The 23,295-nt window shown below is 45.4% G+C and overlaps 1 protein-coding gene across 1 annotated transcript in view; it reads left to right on the top strand.

Annotated features, from left to right (window-relative positions):
* Positions 1-23,295, top strand: part of LOC144752171 (cysteine-rich hydrophobic domain-containing protein 1-like) — a 282,315-nt gene that overhangs the window by 97,276 nt on the left and 161,744 nt on the right. The window contains exon 3 of the mRNA XM_078640100.1: positions 6,065-6,220. Within this exon, the coding sequence (XP_078496226.1) occupies positions 6,065-6,220 (156 nt within the window). The remainder of the gene's footprint in view (positions 1-6,064; positions 6,221-23,295) is intronic.

Here is a 23,295-nt window from a genome sequence, read left to right as displayed (position 1 = left end):
TATGCATGTGTGCAAACTTAAAGATCTACAAGGGCAACTCAAAAAGATAGAGCAAAAGATGCAGAAGCTGGTGAGGGATCTAGAGATAATCGAAAGTTGAAACTATAGCGGTGATTAGAGAACATATCACACAATATAATGAGATGAAATGAAATGAAAAAATTATATTTATATAGCGCGAAACTACCCGGAGGCCTCGCAGCGCTTTGACTGATTACTAAGGCGAGGGCCGGGATGGGTTAACACGATTTTGCAAACAGGTGTGTTTTCAGAGCTTTCCTAAAAGCCATCAGGTTGTTGTTCTCTCTAAGATTCAGCGGGAGAGAGTTCCACATTCTCGCAGCGATGTGCGAGAATGAACGGCCGCCCCAACGGGCTTTATTGATTTTAGTTGTGGTGGCTAGATGCAGTGCACTGGAACGCAGGGTTCTGGAGGGAATGTAGGGTACAACCAAGGGGAGCAAGATGGCAGGACCCGTGCGATAAAAGGATTTATGCACAATGCACATGGCCTTTAAAATGTACTCTGTCAGCCACTGGGAGCCAGTGTAGTTCTGTCAAGGCCTTCTTGGCTGAATGCCAACGGGGAATGTTGAATAGTAATCGGGCAGCACAGTTTTGAGTGACTTGAAGTCTATTGGTCACTGCCGCCGGGGTTCCTAGATATAAAGCATTTCCATAATCCAGGCGGGAGAGTATCAGGGCCTGAACCATGATTCTCCTCGCCTGGAATGGAAGTAAAGGGAGCACCTTCGGGAGCATTCTCATTAGCCCGATACAGGTGGATGCCGTTCTGGTGGCCTGAACAGAGAAATCTAATGCTTTATCGAGCCAGACTCCAAGACTCTTAATCTGAGGTTTAGGGGAAGGAGGGGAGCCAAGACAGGTGGGCCAGGTGGAAGCCAGAGTGGTCGGTAGCATAATCTCTGTCTTCTCCCCATTAAGTCTGAGACAGGAAGATTGCATCCACTTAGCTACACCCTCTAGACAGGGGCCCAGGGTGTTGGACGACCCCTCAGTGTGGTCCAAAGAGACCACCAATTGGGTGTCGTCCGCGTAGGTGACAATACGCACACCGAAGGGATGGACTATCCCTGCTAGAGGTTGCATGTAGACATTTAAAAAGTGTGGGGCTTAGGACAGAGCCCTGGGGAACCCCACAGCTGAGAGGTTGCTTAGAGGAAACTGCCTCACCCTCAAACACCTGGAAAAAGCGCTCGTCCAGGAAGGAGGTCAGCCATTCCAGGGCCGCGCCCGACACGCCCATGCCCTTTAAACGATGTAATAGTGTGGCATGGTTGACCGTGTCGAACGCGGCGCTGAGCTCTAATAATATGATGGCAGCTTTCCCTCCCCGGTCCAGCACAGATCTGGTTTCTTCCGTTACTGCTAGTAGAGCAGTTTCGGTTCCGTGTTGAGGGCGGAATCCCGTCTGAGAGGCACATAGCAGATTGTTAGATTCTAAATAATCTACCAGGATGTTATTGATGTGCCTCTCGAGCAGTTTGCTCATCCAGGGGAGTAAGGAGATTGGGCGAAAATTCGCCAAGTTGTTCTGATCTAGGGTAGGCTTTTTCAGAAGAGCCTTGACCATCGCACATTTCCACAGGACTGGGACGGAGCTGGAAATGATGGAGGAATTGAGGACATCTAAGATGACAGGGCGAATGGCATCAATGACCTTGGTCAGGGTCTGTGGGGGTGTTGGGTCATTAGGAGATCCCGAGGTGACTTTAGGGATCATTCTGTCTAATGAGATGGAGTCTAAGAGAGGGAACTCATCAAGTGAGCAAGGAACTGGAGGGTCGGGGTTAGTAGCGGCGGTAGTCTCCAGGTCACTTCCTCCAGTGACAAAGGAGGAGTAAATGGCCTGAATCTTCTGGGAGAAGAAGGTGGCTAGATTGTTACATCGAGCTTGCACACCGACCACAGACGGACGCTCAGGGGGGGGGGAGAGATTAATGATTTAGCAATTTTAAAAACTTCTTTGGGGGAGTTTGACGCTAGATTAATTTTCGAATCATAAAACTGGGCTTGTGCAGTTTTCAGTTCATTTTTGTATAGCTTGATTGCAGCTCTATACTCTGCTTTCTTGGATTGCGAGTATTCTTGTCTCCAAGCTCTCTCCAATTTACGGCAGGATTGCTTCATAATTCTCAGGGGAGTACCAGGGGGCTACTTTAGGTCTTTTTATTGAATGCAAAGATTCCTTCGGGAGAACTTGGTCAAGGGTATTAAGAATCCAGTTGTTAAAATTGGCGGCGGCTGTGCTGGAATTCGTCACCTTCGGAGGTAGATGTTCGGTAAGAGACGATTTCCACTTAGAAAAGGGAAGCGAGACCCATTTTCTCCCCCAGTGTCTGTTATTGTTTTGTGAGATGGGGCGGGTACTTGTAGACCATATAAAGGGTATTAAGTAGTGGTCGGTCCACGGTAGTGGTGTAGGTGGTTCGACCCTTAAGCTGTCCAAATTGCTAAAGATGTGATCTAGAAGATGTCCCTTAGTATGCGTCGGGTGGAAGCCTTTCTGGAGCAGATCAATAGCCTGGAGATTCAGTCGAAGACTGTTAGCTGCTGAATCAAGCGGATCGTCCAGGTGCAAATTCAGGTCGCCCAACAAAGTGAGATTTGCTGAGGTGAGCACTAGGTTGGCAGCAATATCCGTCATGATTGTGACAAAGTCACTGAGGGAGCCAGGCGGTCGGTATACTAAAATGCCTGAAAAGGTGGTGGTGGGGGTGAATTCGAGAGTGAAGTGTAGGCTCTCGCAGGCTGGTGTGGTGGAGGGAGTGACGCGACATCTATAGTTGTCTCTGTAGATGATGGCCAGCCCTCCACCTCTGCCTGACTTGCGATCCAGTCGCTTTAGAGTGTAGACTTGGGGGGTGGCCCATACTGTTGCAGGATCAGTATCCAGCTGGAGCCATGTCTCTGTTAAAAAGAGGACGTCAGGGGTGAGCTCCTCAGCATGGCCAGTTCAGTACAATGTTTCGGCAGCGACCGACAATTAAGAAGGAACATCCTCCAATTGTACATAGGGGGGTGTTTCCCTATGCTCGGGTTGGGCAGTTCCCAGTTACATGTTTTACAACGGGCCTTCGATTTTATAGGGAGGACCGAATGTAAACATAGAGGGTTGACGGTGGGTCTTAATGCCTGCAGGGAGAGGCGCTATATATAAGGCGATTCCCTACCATAGTGCCAAGCTGGGACAGGGAGCTGGGAGCGTCTGGACGCGGACTGGCGCAGACTGGCTTCTCTTTGGCGCCTCTTCGGCGCGTCTACGGGGCTCCCGCTGCGCGTACCGCTGCGCGGTGGGACAGGAGTTTAATGTAGATTGGGCTCGAGGAAGACTGGAGCGTCAACCTCATAAGATGGCTGCCAAGTATTGGCCACACCAGGAAGTATGAGCGCTCTGTTCTCCCTCCACACAAACAGCCTAAATCGCTGTGGTGGACCGGGGAGTCAGCGCACAATTGAATTTTAGCAGCAACAAGGTATTTTAAAATCACCAGAACGTACTTTTAAAAAACAGAGAAGTGTGCTACATGATCAGGTGGTTTGTGGCATGGGTCCATGGGGAGGGAGAACGACCGCGTCAAGTACTGGCCGCTAAGGTACGCCCGGCCAGTGGATATAAGCCCGCAATAAAGGTAGCTGATAGAGACGGAAGGGATCAATATGACACGCCTGCGATCCTTACGTTGTTTTCAGAGTTTTATAAGAATGTGTATGCTTTCATGGTATCCCCCATGGAAGCCGATATTAACACCTATCTGGAGGACATAGCCTTAGCGTGGCTGTCTGATGGACAATGGGAATATCTTCTACAGCCCATAGAAGTGGAGGTGTTGTGAGGCCATACGATCATTGGCTAACGGAAGATTGCTGGGGCAAGGCAGCTTAAGTAGCACATTTTTCAAAGAATTTGCAGACCTACTTGTGCCTGGAGATATACACTGAGGCATGCACAAAGCAGACGCTACCTATGACACTTCGCGAGGCCCTTACTACAGCTCTATTGAACTTCGCGAGGCCCTTACTACAGCTCTATTGAAGTCAGATAAACAGCTGATAAATGTGAGTCATAACGCCCTAAAGGACACAAATATTCTGGCACGCATACTAGCCTCTAGGCTTTAACCCTTGTTACCAAACATGGTCCTTCCAGATCAATCTGGGTTTATACCAGATCGATCAACAGCGCATAACTTACGGACCACCTTTGCACTACTGCACCAATTGAATCCTGATCTCGAGGCGGCGGCTGTGCTTTTAGATGCCGCCAAAGCCTTTAACTCTATAGAATGGCCCTATATGTTCACCATTTTAGCCCACATGGGAATTCCGGAGGCCTTCTTGAGAAGTACACCACCCCACTTGCTCGGGTACAGATCAATGGACACACGTCAGGCCCACTGCACATATACCACGGTACAAGACAGGGGTGTCCGCTGACCCCAATCCTATTTTTTCTAGCCCTGGAACCACTTGCATGTAAAATTTGCCAACGACATAAGAGTGCAGTGCTGAGATTCCACCAGAGGCAGATTGGCATCTCTCTATATGCAGTCAACATGGTCCTATATGTCTGGAACTCTACGTAAAACCTAGCGACGCTGCTTAGACAATAAATTAAATTCGAGAGATACTCTGGACTGGGCATTCACTGGTCCAATTCAGTAATGTTGCCACTGATACGGTCCACAGCGCCACATGCTTGGGATTACCCGTTAGAGTGGAGCACAGACTCGGTGAAATATCATGGGGTGTGGATTCACAGAGACCCTGAAATTGTGATTTGTGAGAACTATGGGAGAGCATTGGACAATCTTGAAAATCAAGAGGCAACGTGAATTAAAATGCCACTCTCCCTAGCTGACAGAGTGGCGCTCTCGAAAATGGTTATTGTGCCCCCCTTCCTATATCTTTTGAGTAACGTACCAATCGTCCTGCTCCAATCTTTTTTCAAAACGCTACGCACATATCAGATCACACTAACCTGGGCGGGCAAACACAATATGCACACTACTGGTACCACCCACAAACACACTTGCCTCACCTGGCGGTTGAGGAGGAGGCTGCAAACCCAATACCACTTAGATACATATTGACACACAAGCGTAAGACTGCAAACCGCACTGAAATCAAAACGATTCACTGCACAATAGCTGCCTGGAGAGCACTAGGAGCAAGTCAAAGCAGAGGGTCTGTCTGGTGGTTGAGGGACATAATGTAAAGTGTGGTGTACTTGTATGCTCCAATGTTAAAAGTAATGTATTTAACAAGTACTTGTGGTCAAACGAAATTTGACCACAAAGTACTTGTTTCGTTGCACTTGACAATACCTTGATAAATAAGAATTAGAGCGCAGAGAAGTAGCTTCATTAAAATGAACCCCAAACGTGTTTGGTATTGCTTATTAACTTCTATGGGTATAACTTGCCTTTGGCTAATTTCACAACAAGATGGAATAACTGCGACATGCCCTCTCCTTATTGTGCCTTTTGTGTGTGTAATGTTGAGTGAGGCCTGTTTCCTCTTCTTCTGTCCAACCTACACCACATGTTTAAACATGGCTACTGTCTTCCCTGCATTAGTTGGTCATCAGAACTATTAATTTGGCAGTGCTAACCGACAACACACGGGGACTCATCTGCCTTAGTACCTATTTATCCCTTGTGTAGTTTTGATGGAGACATGAAAATGTATCGAAATGAACCACTTGAACTCTTTAAAGAACTGTAAAAAGATGTGCTGTTTGAAATTGTCATATTGATTTAATGGAAATCTCTTTGTTACTGAACTGGTTTCATGAAATATGTTATAATGAATATTGAATGATTTGGTGATTGCATATGTTTTTTAAATTATTATTTATTTAGAAGGATGTTAAAATAATAATATTATTAAGGGTAATGGTTTCTATATCAAGGTTGCACTTTATCGATCAAAGCTGTTGAAATCATGTGGGTGGATTATTTTTTTGTAAAGATGCCCTCTAATATATTATTTTGCACATATTCACTAGTGACTAACACTCTCCATACTCTTCTTATTGCAGGTTGCACCAGAAGAATTTAAGACCAGTATTGGCAGAGTCAATGCATGTTTAAAAAAAAACCTGCCTGTCAATGTAAAATGGCTGCTGTGCGGCTGTCTATGTTGCTGTTGCACATTGGGATGCAGCCTGTGGCCTGTTATTTGTCTTAACAAAAGAGTAAGTACCTGGAGAACCTATGATGATATATGGCACTCTTTGTTTAATATATGTGGAGAGATATAGAAACTAAAGCAAAACAGCCTTTATTTTATTTTATACCTGTTTGGAAATGTTCTGTAGATAAACACACAACAATGAAATCAATAGCATTTCACATTTTGAGTCACTGGTATAAGGGTTCCACTTATTTGGATATATCTGTATTTAAACATACGATATATATATATAATTTGTAAATTCAAAATATATATCATCCTTTCGTCTTTCAAGCATGTGAAATGAAAATATTTTCAGAATCTGCACAAACTCCATTGAAGACTGATTAAGCTGGCAGTACTTTGGATAAAGTACTTTGGGGCTCAACTGTGAAGCCTTCTTCCCCCAGTACGACAGTGTGGACTACCCCACATTCAACAGTGTGCACTAAAATACGTACACGAATTGTACAGTACATTGTGGCAGTTGCTTCTGTTAATATATATGGGTAAAATACCCCCTGCCGTGCATTAAAAGGATATTTATTGCAAGTCACCAAGGAGTTCCATGACCATATAGCAGATTGGTGCTGAAGGCTGAGTTCCTTTATAGGGTTAGGGAACTCCAAGGTGACTTGCGCTATCCTTATAATGTATGGCATGGGGTACTTTATTCCTTATATCCGGGGCCACTGGAATTGTGTGAATGTGCAGCCGCTGCGATTTTCGCATAGTTATAGAATTGCAGCATTTGCCACATAATCCATCATCTACAGCATAATCTGCAGATTTTAACCAAAAACGTTCCTAGCACAAAAGGTTCAAAAGTTAAAAAAACACAGCGACATATGTTGCTGTGCAGTGGAACCCCTTTGCAAAGTTAAACTGATCACCATTCTGTTGCTTATAACCATATTTGGGAGTTAAACTGGTGCTAATGAGGTAAAACCAATGCCCAGACAGTGTTAATAAATTTAAAAATGACAAAATAATGAAGTAATACTATCACAAAATGTGCCGCATTATGCCGCATAATTTGCCTTCTCTTGCCGCATAATTTACTCATTGCTGCCACATAATTTGACCAGTTCCTGCTGCATAATTCCAGTGACCCTGTTTATAATACATGGTCACACCATCACCTTTCCCACAAACCACTTAAATCATTGGTCTGTAGCTCTTTCATATAAGAGAGAGCACATATGCAAACATGAAGAATAAAATTAGAATCACAGAAGGTGTATATCAAAATCACACACAAAAAAAAGCTGTTAGATAATTGTTGCAAAAAGATATTAGAATCAGTTTAATAGAGTCATTAAATAAACATAAAGTAGAAACATACAGAAAGATTCTAACTTTACTATAATTACCGTAGGAGTGTGAAAAAATAAACATGTTGCCATAAATCTCCCAATTCAAAATGTCATTGTACAACTCGAAAAACAGCTGAAGAAAGAAAAAAAAACGTTTTGTTTTTACAAATTAAACAGCCGCTATATTTATGCTCCCTGGCCTGACCTGCCTCTCCCCTCGGCTGCTGCCGCTGGCGGTGTAACTCAACTGTATTAAGTTCACTCCTGACATAATTTTTTTTATAATCGGTGACCTAGTGTGTCACAAGTTGCCGATTATAAAGAAATTAGAGACCGGATTTTATACATGGATTGCAGTATTCCATTTATCATAGAGTTATAGTGAATTGAAGTTAATTAACCAGGTCACAGATTCCACCCTAAAACCCTTTGTGCCTCTTTTTAGAACAGTGTTGTGCATCCCTGTTTTTTACATCACATTCTCTGAGTTAACGGACAGCTGAGCAGATCTCTAGGTCATGCTGAAATGTAAACAGCCTAAAAAGATGCCTTTCCTGATTTGGTTATGATAAAGTCATAACTAAATTAATCTTACTTTTCTGTATTTTTAGTGAAGGGCCTCCTTTTGGGTGAGGCAAGATTAAGATGTTTATTTCTAAGTCATGAATAGGTGACAAAGCAAAAGTCTGAGATTAAATGTTTTCCACAGTTCATAACAACAGAATAATTGGGCTGAGAAGATCATCCTTGTTGATAATGGGTAAATAGCGGTCTCATAGAAAATCAAGCTGTAAAAACCACAAGCTCTGCTTTATGGTGAAAGAAATAATAAGTACTGACCGCACAGAAGTAGGTTTTGTTGTGTGCTAAAAGCATCCGGTGTTAGATATTTCCTTAGTGGTGGACGGTATCGGAGAACTGAGAATATCTTGTGAACTTGGTCTGGTCTTAGAAAAGAGAATCTACAGTTGGACCAGTAAACACAGAATTGTATTAGTAGGGCTTGCGGTTGCTTTGTCTGCAGCATACTGTGAGGGATTATCGGAGTATTGACAGACTCCATCACCCATCCAAAAAACATCAGAGGATGAATCCCAAAATATCTTCTATTCCTCTTCAGTCTCTGTTTCTCTCTCCAGTTCGAACTTCTAAATCGCTTTCCGCTGTTGAGACATGGATGCTGCCTCCTTTCCTTAAACTTGAACCTAAAAAGATTAACACTCTTTTCCCCTTTTTAGCTTTCATTCCTACTCCTGCTGTCTTCTTCTGCCAACTCAGTCAACTCTTTTTTTCCTCTGCTTGCAACCTTGCTTTGTAGTTTATTATTAATTTTCCACATCTGTCTCCAAAATCTCCTGTGTTACACATTACACTGAAAATCAAGCCGTCTTCCCTTTTCTTCTCTGAAAACTTCTCACTTGTCTATTACTTTCTTCCATTTCATGTTGGTCATCCTAAATTCATTACTGCTCCATATGAAATCATTCAATACTCAAGTTTATATCCTACAGTGTCCTACTTATCACTCACACATATTTATCCATATTATGCAGCTTGACTAGATTTAATTATTTTTTAATCGTCCTCATATGCCCCTTTTCCATGCCTGATGATTTCTCCATATACTCCTTTTCAAATGTTTAGTTCTCGTTCCTTGTCTCTTATCTGTGTCTTGCATCTAAACTTTAAAACAAATAATAGATATTAGATACGCATCAGCCTTATCTAGATTTAAAAAATGTTGCAAGAACCTCTCCTGGTTATTATCTAACCGGCCCTAATCATATGTTCATAATTTTTTTCTAGTATTTTCATCCTACGTTTTTGTACTACAGTACTTCCTGTCTTGTTCCGGGCTTTGAATATGAGCGGTGTTTTAAGTGCAACAAATACAAATGAATAGAAATATATTTATCCTATCTGGCAATCAATTTTTATTATTCCGCTGTGGCTACAAGACATATACAGACATCTCGTCCATTGAGAAGATGTACTGATAGATATGGAAATGAATGACTAACAGTTCCCACCTCTCTTGTCACTTGTGTAGGACGAGAACACCATCATAGCACGATAGCACGTTAACACCATGGTCTCACTTAAGTAATTTCAGTGAAGGTGGTGCTAAAGCTATATTTGCATTTTTCCAAGAGTATCCGATGCAAATGGTGAATAAATCCGTCTTGTATGTCATAGGAATCCATAAATGCAGCACATTTATCAAGCATCTGTGATCATGCTCTGATCTTGTGCTTTTAGCAATTGAACAGGTTATGAAAGTGTCCTTTGGTCTCCAGCAACAACATCACTTTAATTAGTTCTTCCTTTGGCATCGGAAGTGACAGTGAAATCTTGTTTTACAACATTGTTAAACTTTTTTAATTTACATTATAGGTAGAGTCTTACATTTTGTAATTTTTTGCAATCATGCTAGAATGCCCCTTATTCTTGATGCAGCCCTGTTCTGTACATTTTCCCGTTGCTGTCTTTTTTTAAACTTTTCTGTCATTGCGTAGTGACATCACACTTTCCGTGTTGCGCATGCAGCAGTGTAGCAACCCCCATAGTTCCTTTGAAACTTGCGACAGCAGTGATCATGGCCATTTACAGCTCGGGGTGTTTCATAATTCTCATGTTTTGGTTATGTCTCTTTGCTACAATATGTATTTTTCCCAACAGTCACACAGTACTCCGCGTTATCATCTGTAGCTCAGCAAGACATTTTTGTAGATTATTATATGTTTAGTTCATGGAAAGTTTCTTTCATCTCGGTTTCTTTTGCAAATTTGCCAGAAGGTTGCAACGTGAAGACCGGTTCAATGATTGCTCACATTACAGCATCCTGGTATTGAGGAGCAAATTTGTAGTTCTCACCTTTCAGAGACTTTTCTATGCAAGCAGAACCGAAGTAAATACATTAAAATATTATCTACCTGCATATACTAGGCTCCCCTTCTGAAAAGAGAGGCTGCCCCCTTCAACGATCATGTCCCACACCAAAAGATGAATTTCGAAAGTTCACATCTAGAAATCGTGGTGGTCTGTTATAGAGGGACCAGGTCAACCTAGCATACAGTGAGGCAACACTGGTTTCCTGCAACTGTTGGAACTTGATTGGCAGGTAAACAATGTCTCCTGGTTTTCATACACAACTAGAGATAAACTATATTATATCATTTAGGAGAGGGCCTATAACGAGGGATAGGGCCTTTAACAACCGATATAGCCAGATGCTGTAAGGCAATAAGAGCGTTCCACCCACTGAGGATAGAATGTTCTGAATGAAAAAGGCAGGAAGAGAAAGACTCGCATTCGAATGTTGGAACAGAAGGCCTATACCAGCCATAATTAGCCCTGAGACACTCCATAGTCTCCCTTGAAGCTCTTACCATTCCAGTATACTAACACAGCCTTATAGCCTGCTGTAGAGGACTATACCTGGTATTAAAGGCCCTGAATCTGCAGTAAGGGCCTATAACAATGTAGAGGGCCTTTAACAATCTATATAGCCAGAGGCAGACGGGCTATAAGACTATTAGGACATTCCACCCTCTGAGGGTAGAATGTTTTAAATTAAAGAGGGACAAACACAAAACAAACATTGGAATGTTGTAGCAGGGGGTCTATATTTATTTATTTATTTATACGGGATTTATAATGCGCATGGCTGCCTCAGCAACGAGGCGTCCCAGCGCAACCAGAGACCAGAGGGGAGCAGAGGGATACAACAAGCGTCCTTTGTTAAATGGCAGGTAACAACCATGTCTTTACAGACTTCCGAAACGTCAAAAGATTGGACATGACTCGGATGTTCGCTGGGAGGGAATTCCAAAGTTTGGCCGCCAAAAGGCCAAACGAACGGCCCCCGTCCTAGCTTTTCTTACTCGAGGGACACAAACCAGCCCGCAGTTGGTGGATCTCAGAGCACGCCCAGACAAATAGGGCTTCAGTAAACCCGAGAGCCCGATAGGGGCTTGGTGCATCAGGATTTTGTGCGCGATGCACAGCACCTTAAAATGAATGCGGGCTTCAATGGGCAGCCAGTGCAACTTAAAGAGCACGTGAGCCACCGACTGCGACCTAGGCAGCGCCTCTAGCATACGTGCTGCCGCATTCTGGACTCTCTGGAGGCGTTTAATACTCGCTCTATTGGCGCCCAGATATAAAGCATTACCATAATCAAGCCTCGCAAGAATGGAGGCTTGCAGGATGGTTTGGCGCTCTCCGGGTGGGAAAAAGCCAAGCAAAGGTCTTAGACCTCTCAGAAGCCCAAAGCAAACCGCAGCAACAGCTCTTGTCTGTTTTTTTAAGGTTAGGCCAGTGTCGAACCAAACACCCAGGTTCTTTACCATCTTCTTCGGTAACTGAGCGGGTTTAAGATGGTCAGGCCACCACTGCTCCGACCACAGCTCTTGGTCTTTCCCATAGAGAAGAATCTCGGATTTACTGGCGTTTAATTGAAGGCAGTTAGCCTTCATCCAGTCCGAGATAACCAACAGATCCGTCTTGAAGCTTTCCAAATCTGCACAGCAATTTTTGGAGAAGGCGATCACCAGCTGGGTGTCGTTGGTGTACGACACCAAGAATAGCCCCCTACCTCTGGCCACCTCCGCCAAAGGTCCCACATAAAGATTAAAAAGAAGTGGGCTCAGGATGAAGCCCTGTGGCACCCAACGAGATAGAGCATGATCCTGAGAGTGAAAAGGAGGTACTGACACTTGAAATGATCGCCCAGCCAGGAAGGAACGAATCCACTCCAGAGCAGCATCCCTGATTCCGATCGTCCAATGGCGTTCAAGAAGGATCACATGTGACACCGTATCAAAACCGGCACTTAGATCCAATAGGACCACAAAGACAAGAGCACGGACCACCATTAAGTGCACAGAATCCTTTATTAGGTTGCGCTCAGTCGGCCATTATCTCTATATATATATATATATATATATATATATATATATATATATATATCCAAAAACTAAAGATTTTCTCCTTGCGGGGAAAGCCTCTAAAGGTGAACTGTATTATTCCATATGTGAAGGTGCAGCAAGCAGAAGGCAGAGATCAGTGCCTCACATCACAGCCATACACGTTTCGGGCCACCGCCCTTGTTTACTGGCAGCAGAGAAAAGAACTGAAGTTGCAATCACATGCTTTTATTTTGAATTTTGCCCCGCCGGGCAACTTTTCTTTTAGATATTTGACACGGCAGCCTGGCCGTGAAGGACGCCACACCCTGTGAGACCACAAGAGTTTCGAACATTTCGGAGCTTTAGGAATAGCTTTGTTTTTAAGAAAGAAACCGGGAGAATTCATTCCGCAGCTCACTGGGGCTGAATCAAGTTGAAAATAGACACGAATTGAACTAAACCCACTGGGGCTTTATAATATCAAACTACAGGCACCAGCATGCTTTGAACCGAAAACGCACCTGCAAGGTGCACTGGGAATGTTTAAAATGCGTGCATGCAGCAAATGGTGCTGTTGAAGACTGCAGTTATATCCAATGCCTCTCTCTGATGAAGGAGCCAGCATGCTCTGAAATGCATAAGAGACTATGAAGTATGGAATGTGATTGCCGGTTTAAAATTAAAAGCTTTGATTAAGCACACAGATGTTTGGAGGTGTCATGGCTTTTGAGCAACTTTTCTTGTAATATATATATATATATATGTTCCACTCCTTTTCATCCAAAAGAAGAAATCGCACTCCCATTGACGTTGTCAAGCAAGTTTACTCAAATGACCAGCAACAGACATGTTTCGGCGAAAATGCCTTTCTCGATGTCAGACTCATCGGAAACGCCATCTTTTTCAACACTTCTTATTCACTGAAAAAAGGAAAGGACTAGCGCTTTCGATCTAACATAAGCGCTATTTTGTAGTGAGTGTATATCTTCATATTATGTACATACTTCAATTCATGTGTGAATTATTTCACGTTGTACCATACACCTATATGCATAAAATTGCGTATACTTAAATATACACATACTTATTTATCGTCATGATGCATTTCATAATTTTATTGTTCATTTCTCATTTTTACTTGTGAATGTGATTCATGACAGATTCAATCAACAGTAAATCGGTTTTACCTTATACATACTGTCATGGTACGTAGAATTTATCTGGCCGTGGATCGGCTGGTGTCCCTTCCTTGGAAACATTTCTAAAAGACTTTTCTATACATCATACTTCATTTTTATTACGTCGAGAGGCATGCACTAATATCATAATCCAAATCTCATCTATGTTCAGAAAAACTCTTTTTCCTTAGAACTTTATACACTTACAGTTCCAACATCCGTTAAAACTATTGCAGCAGGGCTCACAATTCTCAATCAGTTACTTTTATCCTAAATACAGATCTGACTCACAGGCCTATGTGTACAGATAATTCCTCTCCACTATTTGAACTGCGAGGGGATTTAGTGAGTAGGTCTTTTATATAGCGTGACTCGAGTCTCCGTGATTTGCGTACCCGCTCACCGCCACGGACACTTAAGAGAACGTAGTCCAAACCATAAAACTATAGCTGATTGGGCTCGGCATCCTCGGTGGCGCAAGACCTGGATTGATGCAAGGAGAGATTTACATGCTTCCCTAGCCTGATGCAAGGATAGATTGACATGCTTCCCTAGCCTGATGCAAGGAGAGATTTACATGTTTCTTTAGCCTGATGCAAAGAGAGATTTACAGGATTTTCTTCCTTGATGAAAAGAGAGTTGTTCATGCGTCCATGGCTCAATGCGAGGAGAGATTTACATGTTCCCATGTCTGATGCAAGGAGAGATTTACATGCTTCCCTGGCCTTATGCAAGGAAAGATTTACAGGATTCTCTATCCTGATGCGAAGAGAGATGTTCATGTTTCCATGGCTCATTGCGAGGAGAGAGTTATATGCTTCCCTGTCCTGACGCAAGGACAGATTTACATGCTTCCCAAGGCTGATGCAAGGACAGATTTACATGCTTCCCTAAAATGATGCAAGGGCAGCTTCCCTAGATGTATGCAACGAGAGGTTTACATGCTTTCCTAGGCTGATGCAAAGACAGATTTACATGCTTCCCTGGCCTGATGCAGGGACAGATTTACATGCTTACCTAGACCGATACAAGGAAAGATTTACATGCTTCCCTAGCCTGATGCAAGGAGAGATGTTCATGCTTCCATGGCCTGATTCAAGGAGAGATTTATATGCTCCCCTAGCCTGATGCAAGGAGAGATTTACATGTTTCTTTAGCCTGATGCTATGACAGATTTACAGGATTCTCTACCCTGATGAAAAGATTTTATGCATCCATGGCTCAATGCGAGGAGAGATTTACATGTTCCCATGCCTGATGCAAGGAGACATTTACATGATTCTCTGGCCTGATGCAAGGAGAGATTTACATTATTCCATAGCCTGATGCAAGGAGATATGTTCATGCTTCCATGGCCTGATGCAAGGAGAGATTCACATGTTTCTCTAGCCTTATGCAAGGAGAGATTTACAGGATTCTCTACCCTGATGCGAAGAGAGATGTTCATGCTTTCATGGCTCAATGCGAGGAGAGGTTTACATTGTTCACATGCCTGATGCAAGGAAAGATTTACATGTTCCCATGCCTGATGCAAGGATGCTCTATCCTGATGCGAAGAGAAATGTTCATGCTTCCCTGGCTCAATGCGAGGAGAGAGTTATATGTTTCCCTGGCCTGATGCAAGTACAGATTTACATGCTTCCCTGGCCTGATTTACATGCTTCCCTAGGCTGATGAAAGGACAGATTTACATGCTTCCCTAGGCAGGTGCAAGGAGAGATTTACATGCTTCCCTAGAATGATGCATGGACAGGTTTACATGCTTCCCTAGATTTATGCAACAAGAGGTTTACATGCTTCCCTAGGCTGATGCAAGGACAGATTTACATGCTTCCCTGGCCTGATGCAAGGGAAGATGTACATGCTTCCCTAGCCTGATGCAAAGAGAGATTTCCATGCTTCCTTAGGCTGATGCAAGGAGAGATGTTCATGCTTGCATGGCCTGATTCATGTAGAGATTTGCATGCTTCCCTAGCCTGATGCAAGGAGAGATTTACATGCTTCTCTGACCTGATGCAAGGAGAGATTTACAATCTTCCCTAGCCTGATGCAAGGAGAGATGTTCATGCTTGCATGGCCTGATTCATGTAGAGATTTGCATGCTTCCCTAGCCTGATGCAAGGAGAGATTTACATGCTTCTCTGACCTGATGCAAGGAGAGATTTACAATCTTCCCTAGCCTGATGCAAGGAGAGATGTTCATGCTTGCATGGCCTGATTCATGTAGAGATTTGCATGCTTCCCTAGCCTGATGCAAGGAGAGATTTACATGCTTCTCTGACCTGATGCAAGGAGAGATTTACAATCTTCCCTAGCCTGATGCAAGGAGAGATGTTCATGCTTGCATGGCCTGATTCATGTAGAGATTTGCATGCTTCCCTAGCCTGATGCAAGGAGAGATTTACATGCTTCTCTGACCTGATGCAAGGAGAGATTTACAATCTTCCCTAGCCTGATGCAAGGGGAGATGTTCATGCTTCCATGGCCTGATGCAAGGAGAGATTCACATGTTTCTCTAGCCTTATGCAAGGAGCGATTTACAGGATCCTCTACCCTGATGCGAAGCGAGATGTTAATGCTTTCATGGCTCAGTGCGAGGAGAGATTTACATGCTTCCTTAGACTGATGCCATGAGAGATTTACATACTTCCCTAGCCTGATGCAATGAGAGATTATACGTTTCCCTTGCCTTACTCAAGGAGAGATCTTTATGTTCTCAATGGACCCTATAAACTGTTGCTAGTTGGTCTCTTGTGAACTACATTCGTATCTAAGTAATTAACAGAAGTAGAGTTTTTGGTGCATTTTCAGGTTTTTTTATCCATCGCAGGTTAATTCTGCATTGGCAAAGCGGTCGTTGCTACTTTTCTGATTGAAATGTGCAAGGCTCTCATTTTGCCTTCTGTGCATCTAAGGCAGCCATTATGCAGCATGATTTGACTCTGCAGTATTTGCACCTGACTGTCTTCCATTTTGTGCTACTAAGGGAGTGGAATCAAAGAGTGGACACTGCCTATTCCGTACCTATGACCTATGGCTATTGATGCCCTGTAGCATATGTCCAGTACCTCGCTAGCCTCTGTGAGATGTCTTGTATGGCGGTAGGTGGGTTATTTGGCCACTGAGCGATGCCTGCTGTGTAGTGGGTGTATGGGCACATTGTGAAAAGCAGATTTCTTCTTTGCTAAGTCACGGTGGCCTAGCCTGCCGCTATCTCTAGAGTAAATTGGACCATAAATACTGGCACATAATTCTGACCAGGACGGAGTGAGGACTTGTCCTCACAGGACTGCTCGGAAAATTACAGGCACCTATAACTCTTGCTTCTACTGTGCGCAGCAAGTGACTTTTTCCGTTCTCACCGTTTTTATTTTGTTTCAAAGCCACCGATGTTTTTTTTGTCTCACTTGATGAATATTTTAGAAACAATTGTCCTTTGTTTGACTCGCACCTCCTCGGGTGTGTTTTGAGGTGTTCTCATACTTTGGATGTTTGTGGCAAATGTAAGACGCGGGCATTCTGAGAGGAAGTGCTAAAACAGCGTTTCATATTTTCTAGATTCCTTTTAGTAAGATCCGCTAAAGGAAGAATCTTTTGAAGCATCAAACGCGGGTTCGTTCCCTTTCCTTGATTATGGCCCCTTTCCAGCAAACTCTTCCTTTCGGCGGGAGCCGCAGGGCTGAAGCTGGTGCTGGCTGCAGAGCGGCTCTAAATCTCGGTGAAGTGGCAGGGAGCGTGCCTCACTCCTTCCGGTCAGAGGGAAGGGGAGTGCCTCCCCGATTCATTGTCCCCCGTTTTATTGATGTAATTATCAACAGAAGCACAGGGCAGTAAAAAGGCCCGACCAGGCCTCTTTCAGTTTCTTTTGTGCGGGCTCCGTGGCATTTCCTTGAAGCGCACTGCTGGTAGCGTGTCTGCGCGCGTCGTTTCCGGTCTCTGCTTTAATGCGGTTCTTTTCTGTTTTTATTGTTGCCAGGAATGACAATAAAGTTATTATTTCAGGCTGAAGCCTTGAGAACAATGACGGGCCGATCGTTTTCTTTGAAAAGTTAAACATCCATGAAAACAAAGTCATTAATTTACTAGTTTAGGTCATTAATGCCCCTCTTAAATGACGTTTACAACAGGTTTGCATGTGGTGGCAAGGTTACGCCTAGATGAATCGATTATTTTCAATTTTGTAATGTAGGTGCCTGAAATAATATGCACGATGCTGTTGTAGGTGTTATCAAAGTATTTATTGACCAATTATTAATATTGTTGAGGAGCGCCGGCCGGCGCTTCCGAACGTTCTCTGTTCTCGGCGCGCACTGGGGGATGCGCGCGCAGCTCCCAGCGTGGCCGGCGCACGTCACGTCTACGTGACGTGCATAAACTAGAATGCGCCCGCTACATATCTCCCCTTTTTTATCAAACTTTAGTGAGTCACTTACAGTTCATTGTCCAATTCAAAGTCTCGATACCTGGAAGGTCTTACCACCGGCCTTCCACTCCTGGTGACCCTGACTGGGTTTCCCATTGTCTCTTGGCTCTGAACCTCAGGGTCTACTGCTCTTTCACTCACAGCTCCCTCTTCATTCGTGCTTCTCTCCAACCTGTCCCATTCCATTCCTTGACTTCCGGCTTCTCCTTCCTCTTCACTTTCCGTCCCGGCTCTCACTCCACCTTGCTGCTCAGCGGCATCTTGACTCCTCTCCACGACTGAACCTTCCTTGTCTTCCCAGTCAGTTCCCTGTGGCTCCCAGCCCAAAACCTTGTTGCACCTGGCCATGCGGTCCTGAGACCACACGTTCCCATCGCTTAGTAGGGCCGCTCTATCATACACTTCCACCACTTGCAACGGCTTGCTGTACTTGCTGTCTCCTTTCTTCTGTAGGGTGGCCAACCTTACTCTTACCCACTCTCCTTTCTCCAGGCCTGAACTTTTGACATTCCTACGTTTGTTGTAGTGGTTGCTGTAAATTTTCTGCGCTCTTTCCAGGTTAGCCCGCACCACTGCAGGGGACCATTCACTGGTGATGAGCTTTTCCTTCCAAATTCTGTTGTCGTGCGTAAATGGTTCACGTCCTCTCAATATTTGGAATGGGCTATACCCCGTGCCCGTGGGGGTTATTCTGTAGGCCCATACCATGTTCTCTAGCGCCTTTTCCCAGTTCTGTTCACTTGATATGGCTGCTTGTATGGCTCCCATCACCACCCTGTTAAATCTCTCCACTAAACCGTTTCCGGCCGGATGGTAGATTGCTGTGTGTTTGACGGTGATGCCATTTCTTTGCATGAACTTGTTCCACTTTTCTGACGTAAACTGGGGTCCATTGTCACTCAAGATCGATTTTGGTATTCCTTCCCTTGTGAAAGTCTCTGACAGAAACTTAATGATGTTCTCAGTGTCCATGGACTCATCTACTCTCAACTCCGGCCACTTTGAATATCGATCCATGAGCACACACACATATTTCTGTGTGCCTTGGTCATCTAAGACCGGTCCCAAAATGTCTATGGATAATTCTTCCCACGGATTTGAAGGAGGGTCAAACTTCCCTATCGCTGGCCTCAAAGGTTTTAATGTCTTGTCCGCTCGTTGACATTGTGGACACTCTCTGACATGCCTTTCAGCCCTTATGTCCATGCCTGGCCACCAGTAATTCTGTTTTGCTCTTGCCTTGAGTTTCCCTATGCCCAGGTGTCCCTCATGTAGCAAATCCACAAGTTTCGAGGTGAGGTTCCTTGGGGGGATCACCTTATCTCCCCTGTACATGAAGACCCCTTTGTCTCCTATCGACAGTTCTTCCCGCACTTCAAAGTACGGCTTGAGGCTCGCCCTCACATTTCTTTTGTCCGGCCACCCTTGTACAATGTGCCCTTTCACTTCCTTCATGTCGATGTCCTCTTCGTATGACTCTGTCCATTCTTGTAGACTGATTAGTTTTTCTTGGTCCTCTATGAGAGCTACCAGCTCCCCACTGCCGGCAGGGTCTTCCTCTCCTAGCTCCATGGCAGCTGCCCTGCTCAGGTAATCCGCTACTCGGTTCCGGTTACCGGGAATGTACTCAACGTCGTACCGGAACTCGAGTAACTTTAGAGACATTTTGGATATCCTGGGAGTGGCACTGGCGTGTCCGCTCGACGTTAGCACCTTCACCAACGGCTTGTGATCAGTTTTGAGTAGAAAGCGTGTTCCCCACAGAAATTGCCGGAATCTAGCCATGGCCCATACGACCGCCAGCATCTCCTTCTCAATCACACTGTATTTGCTCTCCGTATCTGTTAATGCTCTGGACGCAAAGCTGATGGTCTCCATTTCCCCTCTTCCTCTGTCTTGCATGAGTACAGCGCCCAGGCCCTTGTCGCTGGCATCTGTCGTCAGTACGGTGGCACCTTGTGGGTCGTAACCTTTGAGGGGAACAGCTCCTGTAACGTCCTTTTTGATGGTTTCGAATTCGGCTTGGGCCTCTGGTGTCCACTGGAACACTGTGCTGTCCCTGGTCAACATCCTCAAGTTGTGGGTCTTGGAAGCGAAGTGTACCACAAACTTGCTGTAGTACTCCGCCATCCCCAGGAACGACCTGACCTCTTCCTTGTTCCTGGGCGGCGGTGCCTCAGCAATGGCCTTAACGTTTTCCAACTTGGGGGTAACACCTTGTTGTCCGATCTCGTGTCCTAGGTACGTTACCGACTGCAGTCCCAACCGACACTTCGACCACTCCGCCGTAAGGCCTTTGTTCTCTAGTGTTTTCAACACTTTTCCCAGCTTCTGATCGTGATCCAGCTTGTCTCGTCCCATCACCAAGATGTCATCCTGGAAATATTGGACGTCCTTACAGTCTCTGAATAGTTGGTGCATCATTTTCTGGAAGACGGCAGCCGCCGAGGCCAGCCCAAAGGGCATACGACAAAACTGGTAACATCCAAACGGAGTGATGAAGGACGTGAGACGTTTGCTGTCCGGGTGAAGTGCGATTTGGTGATAGGCCGAGGTCAAGTCGATAGTGGAGTACCACTGTATCCCCCTGGTCTTGGTCAACATCTCTTCAATTCTGGGGAGGGGAAATTTCTCTACAACAATATTCTTATTCAGTTCTCTCAGATCCACACAGAGCCGGACCTTCCCATTTGGCTTCATTACGACCACCAAAGGCGCCAACCATTCTGCACAGGTTATCGGCTCTATTATTCCCTTCTTTTCCAACTCCTGGAGTTCATTTTGGACTGCTTCTCTTACCGCAATCGGCACATTCCTCACTTTGTGAGCTACCGGGATGGCCCCTTCTTTGAGCACAATCTTGTGTTGGAAGTTTTCCATCCGTCCCACCGTGCCTCCAAACACTTTCGGGTAGTTCTCCTTCCACTTGTTCAGGTCCGGCCATTCCTCTTGCTCTGTGAGTAATATTTGCTCCTTTCCTCCTGGGTCCAGTTTTATTCCTAGGTCGCCCTGGTCTAGCCATCCCAGGACCGAGGGTCCCTTTTCTGCGATGTACAGCTTGCACCATGCTGACCGGCCCCTAAATTCGAACAATAGGCGGCGGAACCCCACCATTGGGATGCGGTCGCCATTGTAAGTGACCGGTCGAATGTCTAGCTTTTCCAACTCCGGTCCCAACTTGGGTCTGAACGTTTCTTCCCACACTGCCCGTTGGATGATGGTAAAGGGGGATCCTGTGTCCGCTACCACCGTGATGGTGATTCCGCCCATAGACATGTCCAGGATGGGTTTTGTAGATTTCCTCCCTTCTATGCTCATTACCTGGTCGTATATGCACAGGACAGTGACCACCTCTTCCTCTGCAACCTCCTCCAGATCTTCTTCGCCTTGATCGACGCATTTCACCATTTCCTTGGGATGTTTCTTCCTACACACCTTCTCATAGTGGCCCAAGATACCACAGTGTAGGCACTTGGCTCGGAACGCGGGACATCTTCTATCGCGTGCGTCGTGGGACCAACTGCCACATCTGTAGCATGATTTCTTGCTGTCGTTGCCTGTTTGCTTCCCTTGCCATCTGCTGGTTCCTTTGGTTGCTGGGTCTTTGCCTCTCTGGTCTTTACGGTGGTCTCCCTCTTGTATTCTGTTCACCATCGTGGGGGCGGTTACATCTTTCTTGGTTGCCACGGCGCACCTCCTTGCGAGTTCCGCCCTTTTGACAATGACCATTACTTCCTTGAGCGTGGTGTCGCCGCTCGCCCACAACTTGTCTTGGACATTTGTGCTTGTAGTGTGCATCACAATCTGGTCCTTTATGAATTCGTCCTCCCACAGTGCGTATTTGCACGGGGCCGCCAGCTTCCTCAAGGCCCCTACGTATTCCTCTATGGTTTCTCCAGCCCGTTGTTTCCTTTGCTGGAAGTTAAACCTATCCACTGACACACAGATGGTGGGGCGGTACCGCTCATCCAGATCCTCCAATGCATGGGCATAGACATCCTTGTCCGTGTCCTCTCTCTTCTTGGGCACCAGACTCTTGTAAATCCTGAGCCCCTCCGGCCCTAGGTTCAACAACAGGATACGTTTCTTTCTTTGGGGGGTGAACGTTTCTTCATTTTCATCCTCCAGGACCCCTATGAAATTATCGATATATTCTCTCCAATCTTCCCACTTCATCAGGGGGTCCCCAGGTTTCGGTAGGAATTGCACCGGTGCGATTGCGTAGCCCGCCGGTGTGCTCATTCTCACCTCCCTGATCGCTGTCGACTTGACGTCCTTGCTGGTGGGGCTCCCTGGGGCGCTGTCCCTCGCTTCTGTATTGGCGCCCTCCTGGGGACTCCTATTGCTGGTCCCCACTTCCTCCCCTTTGGTAGCCAGCGCTGTTCCTACCTTCCGCGGTGTGATGGGAAGGTCTGCGCAGTGGTTTATCTTCTGCGGGGTGTGGTGCTGCCTCTCCGGCCACTTCGCCGCCCCTCCAGTGGTTGTGGCTCTGCCACGCTCCTCAACTTGACGGTCCTTGGTGGGCTCAGCCGTGCCCCCTTGTGCCCTCCTCACTCTGGCCTTGTGGGGCTGCTCGATGCTGTGTCCAGGTGGTCAGGGAGTTGCCTTCCCTGTTGCTGCCCACGTGGTGGAGGGTTCAATTTTTTTTTTTTTTGAATTGGCCAGCTGGAGCCTCCCGACCTCGTCGCCACTGTAATGTAGGTGCCTGAAATAATATGCACGATGCTGTTGTAGGTGTTATCAAAGTATTTATTGACCAATTATTAATATTGTTGAGGAGCGCCGGCCGGCGCTTCCGAACGTTCTCTGTTCTCGGCGCGCACTGGGGGATGCGCGCGCAGCTCCCAGCGTGGCCGGCGCACGTCACGTCTACGTGACGTGCATAAACTAGAATGCGCCCGCTACAAATTTGTCACCTACTTAACATTGAAAACCTGTGTATGGCGTTATGTTGGTGTGATGTCCATCAATACAGTGCCAACTTTGTGGCCAACAGCATATTCTGAATTGTGGCTTGGATTGTGAATGATTGACTTGTGAGTGTGTACATTGGCGGAGTAAGTGAAATTATCCCAGCATGCCAAGTGTAGTCGTTTAAAAAGCCAGGGCTGTCTTGCATGTCACAATGGATATCAGCTGGTTTAATGGCTGTGACAACAAGCCTTTCTGCTTTTGCGAATAGGGCAAAGTGCCACCTTTTACAGGAAATGAAGACAATCCGTGGCACTGTCCCACCTCTGTAAAAAGCCATAAAAGGTGGTGCAATGGAT

Source organism: Lissotriton helveticus, chromosome 4_2 (assembly GCF_964261635.1).
Source record: "Lissotriton helveticus chromosome 4_2, aLisHel1.1, whole genome shotgun sequence".
Classification (NCBI taxonomy): Eukaryota; Metazoa; Chordata; class Amphibia; order Caudata; family Salamandridae; genus Lissotriton; species Lissotriton helveticus.
This window is presented reverse-complemented; position numbering and strand designations above follow the sequence as displayed.